This window comes from Staurois parvus, unplaced genomic scaffold, assembly GCF_062004578.1.
Source record: "Staurois parvus isolate SC_StPar_1 unplaced genomic scaffold, SC_StPar_1.0 ptg000297l, whole genome shotgun sequence".
NCBI classification, from domain to species: Eukaryota; Metazoa; Chordata; class Amphibia; order Anura; family Ranidae; genus Staurois; species Staurois parvus.
In genome coordinates, this window is record NW_028318093.1 from 6,189,633 (window position 1) to 6,199,183 (window position 9,551).

The 9,551-nt window shown below is 36.7% G+C and overlaps 1 protein-coding gene across 1 annotated transcript; it reads left to right on the forward strand.

Moving 5' to 3' along the window:
* The first annotated feature begins 5,205 nt into the window (after positions 1–5,205).
* Positions 5,206–9,096, forward strand: LOC149458067 (parvalbumin beta). Its single transcript, XM_089682746.1, has 5 exons — positions 5,206–5,355; positions 5,841–5,908; positions 6,952–7,084; positions 7,544–7,653; positions 8,773–9,096. The coding sequence occupies exons 2-5, from the start codon at positions 5,848–5,850 to the stop codon at positions 8,796–8,798; spliced, it is 330 nt and encodes a 109-aa protein (XP_089538872.1). The 5' UTR covers positions 5,206–5,355; positions 5,841–5,847; the 3' UTR covers positions 8,799–9,096.
* The last annotated feature ends 455 nt before the right edge of the window (positions 9,097–9,551 follow it).

The following is a 9,551-nucleotide window of genomic DNA, read 5'->3' on the forward strand; positions in this document are numbered from 1 at the left end:
ATTAGACCAGGTAACAGTGCACATGCACATATAGTAACAGTCAAGTATATAACACCCACAATAAAGGCAGAAGGATTACTATGGATCCCTGTTTCTTCTGCAGAAAGAAACTGCACTGCACCAGTCTGGATATATTCTGCAACTTGTGAAGGGAATTACTGAGTCTACGTAACACAAGATTTGTAAGTGGAGGCTGAAGACAGCACATTCAGTTGCTTGGCATCCATCCTTCTCTCCCTGACAGAAACTCATTAACCCCTTGTATGGTTTGAAACTGCTGAAGGCTCTCAGATCAGTGATATACATGCTGAAAGATTGATTGAATTTACTCAAATGGAAAACCAAAATATATTAGGATTTTACAAATACTTAATTCCTCAAATGAATAACATATCAAATGTTATTTTAAATAGTGTTGGACTATGGACTTTTTAAGTACAGTACTAAAAGGAAAAAACTATTAATAAAACAAAAACCCCAGTTCATACTGTGCCTTTATTTGGGTGATTAGCTCCAATCACCCTTCCAGCCAAATACAGAGCAGGGCTCTACGTGCAGTCAATTGTACCAGCAATTTTTGGAGAAAGTGCTGTGCCTAGCACAAAACATGTCAGAATAAAAGCTTACTTACTGACTATATTCATAAAGGAAGAATATTATTTTTCATTTCTGTTTGTGGCATTCCTGTTGCTGGTACAATTGATTGCTTCATTGGAGACAAGCCAAGCCAGCACCTGAGATGTGACTTGCGAGTTTGGAGTCCAATCTCCCATGGAGCAGCATATGAAATATTTGGTATTGGAGGACTTTGCAAGTAGTTGGCTGTATGGCCAGTTGTTTCCAGGAAGCACAATTTAGATATTTCCAAGCCTGCACATCTGTCTAAATGGTATTGTTTGCCCTGTGCTAAAGTTGGCTAGAGATACCTAGCAAAAAAAATGCGTAGCTTAAGGATAACCATACTTGGTTTAGGAAATCTTATGTAAGACCCATTCAAACATTGCTTGTGATAGACGTTAACAAACATAATAATAATAATAATAATAAATAATAAATAATGAGGAGTACTTACAAACACATACTACTGCTAACAGAAATTTTCAAGCATGTTGGTCTGTATGTCAATAAGAGATCTCTCTATGACCAACCACATGCTGGCTAAACACATGCCAGTTTTTGTCTAACACTTAAATCCAGCTTTTTAGCTTAGAACAGAAATATGGATCAAGGCAACCTACCACTATCAGTTTACAAAAGAAACAGCTAAAAAAGAGTTAGTGGTAGGATGTCTTGGCCTAACAGTCTGCTAAAAGTAGTTGAATTTGTCTGAAAATGACCATGTGCAGGGCCAGCACTATGCTGCCCCTAAACAATGCAATTTGATGTAGTTATCAAACAATTTATTCAATTTATTGACAAAAATCTCAAACCAATCAAAGCCATAAAATGGTGGTTTTAATAAGAACAAATCAAAAATTAACTTGATCAAATGCAAAGGAAAATTTTGATTGTTTTCCACAAGATTGCTCAAATTATTTCTCATTTCAATTCCATTTAATTCAATTGCAATTTTGTTCTTCTTTACTGAAGCTGCCAAATCGTTGCCAAGTTTCAACCTCTCAATTGACTATAATCTGGTGGTAGACGGCTTAGTTTCTGGCAATTATTTCAATCATATTTGCGATTTTCGATGGATTGAAATTGCCTGAAATTGTCAAGTGAATGGCCAGTTTTAGGGTTTGTGCACATAGGCATTTCTTAGGATCTTGTAACAATCTACAGACAGATCCATTCAATGCTTTATACTGTACATTGTAATAATGCACTCGCCAAACTTGCTGCAACCTTTCTCTCTTCAGTGGCCAGTGTAGTGCATCCCCTAAGGAGATGTTGGTTTGATGAGTACTCTGAAACTTAGTCTCTGTCTTCAAATAGTGGGCTTCCGCCCTTACCACTCTTACATACCCCTTCTACTTATTAAACACCAAATTAGCTAAATGCCTGGGGTGACTCTGCCTAGTCCAAGTCTGCCTACAGGACTTCAGTGTTCAACAAGGCGGAGAATTGCTTAAGTTTATGTAAGCACTGTGAGACAAGAAGGAATACTCTCCAAAGAAATTTGAAAAAAGTAGTTATTTCTGCCATTGTGGTTGGGGCCCTTTCGGTGATGCACTAATGATAATGCCAAGTGACTTCCTAACACCCCTTTCCAGTTTCCGGGGGGGGAGGGGGGCTTGAAGAAGAGTTCTGGTAGGAGGAACTTGAATTGGGTTTAACAGTAATTAGAATGCCAGTAACAAATGCAGATATGAGTTATTTGGTTCTGAGTAATTAGGGTAATCCAAGGCATGGCACTTCTTGGTGATATGCAACATAAGCACTATAGCATGGATGCTCAACCTGTGGCCCTCCAGCTATTGCAGAACTACAAATCCCATGAGGCATTGCAAGGGTGACAGTTACAATCATGACTCCCAAAGACAGAGGCATGTTGGAACTTGTAATTTTGCAACAACTGGAGGGCCATAGCTTGATAACCCATGCAGTAGAGTGTCTAAGAAACTGGATTGCAAACTGTGTTAACTAGAGTCTTGCTTTGTTCTGTGATGCAAAGTGTAGGGTGGGCTGGCAACCCTCTCACCAATCCATGCACTTTAGCTGTGGGTACCGATGGTGGAGGGGCCCCTCATGGATTGGTGGTTTGAGCTCCAGCGATCCCACTCTATTTAGCTGTGGATGCAGATAATGACTGTCAAACCCACTCTGTATGGCTGTGGTTGCAGATAATGACCAGAAAATCCACTCTGTATGGCTGTGGATGCAGATGAGTAGGTTGCACTGGTGCATAGGTGCCGAGGACTCCATGGATGTCCGCTTCCTTCCCTGATCTGGCTCCAAGTACCCTGATCCTACCCAAGCAGCCCACTAAATTTTCCTCCACTTTTCCTCCTATTCCGCAGGACTCCCTGGGGATTGTAGTTCCCTTGAAGTGTCAATTATACTTAGTGAAAGTACATCTCCCACAATCCTTGGCTTAACAACTCCCCCCTCCATTCTGAGTTTGGCTAATCCAGGGTGGGCATGGAGGGTCAATGAAAATGCTGGGACTTGTTGGCCCATAGATAACTCTAAAAAGCTTGCCCTTATTTTATTTTAGCCAGAGAGGAATTCTTGTGCCAAATGATTAAATGATTGCTTCGCTTGCTGTTTTTGAAAGGTTCATAGAGACTTTTCAGCAAATGACTATTGTACTATGTGCGATGATGATTGTGTTTTTGTTTCCACATATACAAAAACATACATGCAGAGAATAAATTCACAACTGAAGATCAATTCTTTTTCCTTACCGAATTTTGTGGTAGATTCTATACCAGAACTACATTAATTTATCAGCATGCTGGAAATGGACTTAACTAGTTGAAGCCCCCTCCACACTTGCACCTTAGATGCTTTGTGTTTCTACACACATCCCATCTTGATATTTTGTACATAACATGCATTGCGTTAAGGTAGGCCGATTGAGGTAGAATTGGCTACCAATACATGGCAAGAAAAAAAAAAGTGGGCCCACAACTTTTTTTTAATGCAACATGCAGCATGTGCATTGTGGTATATGCAGTGCAGGTCTATCGGCACTTAATGTACTGTGCTTTAGAATGCCATTCTTAATTAATGGCATATATACAATCACCAGCCACTTTATTAGATACACCTGTACAATTGCTTGACAACTCAATTTACTAATAAGCCAATCATGTGGCAGCAACTCAATGCATTTGGGCATTTAGACATGGTGAAGACAACTTTCTGAAGTTCAAACCAAGCATAAGAATGGGGAAGAAAGGGGATTTAGGTGACCTTTAATCTGGCATGGTTGTTGGTGCCAGATGGGCTGGTCTGAGTATTTCAAAAACTGCTGATCTACAGGGACTTTCACGCACAACCATCTCTAGGATTTACAGAGAATGGTCCAATAAAGAGAAAATATCCAGTGAGTGGCAGTTGTGTGGACAAAAATGCCTTGTTGATGTCCGAGGAGAATGGGCAGACCGGCTTGAGTTTATAGAAAGGCAACAGTAACTCAAATAACCACTCGCTACAACCAAGGTATGCAGACTATAATCTCTGAACACACAACATGTCCAATCTTGAAACAGATGGGCTACAGCAGCAGAAGACCACATCTGGTGCCACTCTTGTCAGATAAGAACAGAAAACGGGGGCTACAGTTCACATAGCCTCACCAAAATGGGACAATATAAAATTGGAAAAACGTTGCCTGGTCTGATGAGTCTCAATATCAGCTGCAACAGTCAGATGGTAAGGTCAGAATATGGCGTAAACAACATGAAAGCATGGATCCATCCTGTCTTTTATCAACAGTTCATGGATGTGCAACTCACAAATCTGTAGCAACTACGTGATGCTATCATGTCAATATGAACCAAAATCTCTGAGGAATCTTTCAAACACATTGTTGAGTCTATGCCATGATGAATTAAGGTAGTTCTGAAGGCAAAAGGGGGTCCAACCCAATCCTAGCCAATGTACCTAAAAAAGCGGCCAGTAAGTGTACATCATATATATGTGATGTATAATCAAAGAATAGCTCATGTGCAACCAATCAAAGTTAATCTTTCACTTATATTTAATCAGTAACCTGGGCTCTATTTGCTTTGAATATCGAGATGTTGAGCATCATTGTTGTCTTTGTGTGGCTTTGCAATTTAAAACCTTCTCTGTAGTAGCACATTATGTTCCATAAAACCTTTGGTACAGTGAAACAGAGAAAAATGTGCCAAGTGCCTCCCCCTCCCCCCAAAGCAACTAAACAGGAATCCCCCTTTTCTCCATTTTTCTGAAAACTCTGATCTAATAAAAGCTGAAATCTGATTGGCTACTCTGGGTCACTGCTCTTTACACTCTCTTAATAAATAAGCCTTGATGCTATACTCAAGTCGTTAAACTGTAAACCTCTTAAAACTCCATCACCCCTTAATTGCTTTTGGGAACGTTTTCTCAAAAGGATTTTTAGTTCTTGATAGTAAATGGTGATGTTCCTATTTCCTGCATGCAGAAATCTTACACTCACAGGGTATTTTTTAATATATCTAGTCACTTATCTTGTTGCGTTTGCAAATATCATATGTATTCTCTCGAGATAAAAATAGTGCTAGATGATTAGTTAGGCAAGTTCACTTGACACCATTCCCTATCCGTGACGCTGGGACCTAAGATCTGTATATGGTATGCAACTTAAAGTATATATAAATCGGGCTAGCCCTGAGGGGGACACTCAGCAAGCACTCCACTGCCAAGCAGGTCTCCTCTCTGCCCAGCCTAAACCACCACAAGGTAAGCAACTAAGACGCAGACACATGGGACACAGCAGACCAAGGGATTGCAGCAGTACAAGAGAGAAGATTTGGACACAGAACTCAAGGAATATCAGAATAAGGGGAATATTATACAGAAGCATAATGGCTGGAAGTGGAAGTAAACTAAGCTTGCTTACTCATCAAGACCATCTTTTTAAATAGTCATTAAGTCATTTATTAAAAATAATTAGAAGATAAAAAATTATTTACAAATTGAATATACAAATTACTTGTAAATAGAATATAAATAACAGTCTCTTTCTTCACTCCAGTAAATTAACCTTGCATTTTATTTATAAATGAAGAGTGAAGTTGAAAACAATTATTAGAATTTTTCAGTGCCCATAGACCAAATGCAATGGACTTACATCTTGATATCAGACATTCATTATTGGGGAACATTTAAGGATTCTCATTTTAATTAATAACTAGTTTAATGAAAGCCTTTCCTTTAATTTACAGAACAATAATGTCTATCACTGACATTGTCTCCGAGAAGGACATTGATGCCGCACTTGAGAGTGTGAAGGGTAAGTCAGTGATTACAATTTAATCCAGAAAACCATACTTATTCAATAATACAGAGCTTTACTAGTATGTGCACCTATGTAGGCTGTTAGTTCAACCATAACAGCAGCAAGCCTATTTAATAATTGAGTGGAAAGTAAATTAACAATTAGAAAACAGAAATGATTACAGGTGGCTACTACGGGATACCACACTTTGTATGTAAATATGTTTTTTTGTATAGCCATACCATGCTTATATAAGTGCACATATAGGGGTTGATTTACTAAATGCAAATAGGCTGTTTGCTTTGCACAGAATACCCAATCACGTGCAAGGAAAATAAAATAAATATATTTTTTGCTTGCACACGATTGGATGAGCAGAGCTTCACCTCATTCACTAATTCTCCTGCAAAGTATAAATTCTCTTGCATAATGAACAGCCTATTTGCCTTTTGTAAATCAACTCCATAGTCTACAACTGCAATTACAAATAAGTAGACAACTGCAAGTAGAGTGTTCATAGCAAAACATACTTTGAATAAAAGTATAAATTCTATCATAAAAACCTAGTGTATACATTATCTTTTAAATAACGGCTCATTGATCAGCAAATCATGCAATAAATTTGGTATCAACAGTTACACAAAACATATTTATGCCAAAGTTAACCTATACCTTAGAATAACATTATCCTTTGTAAGCTAAGGAAATCCTCCTTATGCAAAATTAATTTTTAAATGCTACAAACTGCTTCTATTGGCAGTGGCAAAAGAATGAAAATCACTGCAATAAAGATGCATAAAAGAAAAAAAAACCTCTAGAAAAAAGGCTTAATTATAATAATACCTACATTTTTCTGTTTAGTGAATTGAATTTTGCATTTAGAGATAGAAAATGTTATATTGTGTTTGCTTTTCTTGCATCTGAAGGTTCATTCAATTACAAAACCTATAGAAAAAAGGCTGCATTTTAATAATACCCACATTTTTCTGTTTGGTGAATTGAATTTTGCATTTGGAGATAGAAAATGTTATATATGTACTTTCTTGCTTTTATTTCAGCTGCAGGTTCATTCAACTACAAAACCTTTTTCCAGAAGGTTGGCTTGGCCGGCAAGAGCGCGGCTGATGCCAAGAAGGTTTTCGAAATTCTTGACAGAGACAAGAGCGGATACATTGAGCAAGATGAACTTGGGTAAATATACATTTTAACACTTTTTGAATTGGAATACAGTGAGCCACTGGGGCATTAATTATGTTAGTAGAAACAAAACAACACTACAAAAAATCTGAAAACTCCAAACCATATAGAGTTAACAGCCAGTTTGTAGTAAGAAAATAATTGTTATAGGTGGGCACTAGCGGCCTAAATTACCCACTTAATTTAACAGCAAACATCTGACCCTTTGAATTGTTGGCCTTAGTCTGTAGAACTGGCAACTCATTAGCTGAAACCTTGATGCTGGGGTCTCAGTGAGAAAAAAGAGTTAGTGGGTGAATCAACCTATATCTATCAAAAACAGAAACATTGATTTAAAGAAAATTGATTCTTAGATGGTGTAAGCCCAATAGTATAGTAATAGTAAATGTAGAACCTTACTGATTTTTTTGTTTTCTGTTGTGTAACATGCAATATTTTTTTGTTCGATGACAGCCTTTTCCTCCAGAACTTCAAGTCTAGCGCCAGAGCTCTGAGCGATGCTGAGACTGCAGCTTTCCTGAAGGCTGGTGACTCTGATGGAGATGGCAAGATTGGAGTAGAAGGTAAGCTTTTTATCTTAGTTATTAATACTCAAATAACAAATTGTACTGCTGTGGTATTGTGATGGTACTGCCAAGCTGTCAAATTTAGTGGAGGCCACTCCCAAAACCAGTCACACGTTATCTGAAAATGCTTCCACATCAGTGCTCTCTATAACAAAATTGACTAACAGTATTTAGTTGAAATAGGCTGCTATAAAAATAGTTAATCCTCAAAATATAGTTGAGTTAATGTCGCTGGTTCCAGGACATGCTTTACATGTATATCCCATATGCTGTAATGAATAAACTAAAAAAAAAACAAACTTAAACTAGAAAATGTGCTTAAGATGTGTTTTTGGGAACAGTGAAGCTGAACATACTGTTTCCACTAGCACAGTTACACGAATTATGCTTTTAAACATCAGTCAGCTGTCCTTTTATGCTGGGATGGTCCTGAAATGGGAGGGACTTTTGGAATGGAGCAGTTTTACTAAATATGGACAGACTGGGTGCAGAGCTTAGATGAACTCTGACTGGAATTAATTTTTTTTTTTTTGTTTAAATGTTGAAGGGTATGCTGTTAATCTCAGCTGGTAGTGTTCCATGCCAACATAACAATAAATAATTTAACCATAAACTGTTCTTGAATGTAGGTGTTGTTCCTTTAGTGGCAAAGTGTAAAAACAGCACTGTTACAAAGGTCTCATTCATTTCTCTAATAGTACTTAAATCTTGTTTTGCCTTACAGTTTTAACATTAGTAATGAAACCACTATATTCCATATTTAATCAAAATACAGTTAGAATATTTTAAAACAGTTTATGGTAGAATGTAAGAGTTTGGTTTGCTTAAAGGCCAGTAACTAATAAAATCTTCACACAATTTGTTAACTTACTATTTATGGTTTCTTTTTAATGTTCCTTAACTATATTAGGTGCTTAAGGAAATATAAGATCCCTAGAGTTTCAGCGGTCTACATCTGCAAGTGTGCAAAGGAAAAGTTTTAAGTAGGATAAAGGACTGGAATATTTAATTAGCTTAAAAATAAAAAGAAAATGCTTTTATCTATGACTTAGTTGCAATGAAAGGCAATTTTTTTAGGGGTCATTATTAAATGTTTTATTTTGTTTTGCATTCCAGAATTCCAGGCTCTGGTGAAGGCATAAACAGCCCAAGTCCAAAAAAACTTCAAGAACTGAACCCTCACTTTTCACCCAACAGACACCTCATTCACGGCTGGCACTTATTTGTGCATTTTTATACTGTCTCATGGCATTGGTAAAATGCCTGTATGTTAACTCTTTTTGGGACTACTGAAAAATCTAACAATGTACAGGTATTCTGCTCACTCGATGTTACGTCTTAAATGTTTATGGATGGCGCATAGTGATCTTGACCAATCACAATGTTGAAGTTGTGGCTGGAAGTTGGAAAAACAAAAATAAAAATTATTTAAATAAATAATTGTTTGACAATTCATTTTCCTTTTTTTTATTCCTATACCAAAAAAAAACAAATGCACTGAAACTTCAGCAGAATATCACCATTTTAAAGCATTTTTTAAAAAAGTGATTGACAAGCAGGGGATATACACATTCAATGTGATTATATTTATCTAATGCTAATTTCTTCGCTAGGCAAATATTTGATTTCAAAATCAACTTCTATTTAATTCACAAAACATAAAATTATTTATTTCAAATTTTTTTTATACATTTATAGTATTTTATTTATATAACTGTTTTCATTACCAAGGTCTACTATTGCAACTACATTTGCTACTACTATTGCTACTACCATTATTTTGCAACATTTATTTACAAAAAAATATATATTTAGTATTTTTTTACAGTTCTCAAATATCATTTTACAGTTCCTATTAAAAATTAGAGAACTGGCTCACACTAAGAAGATTCTCC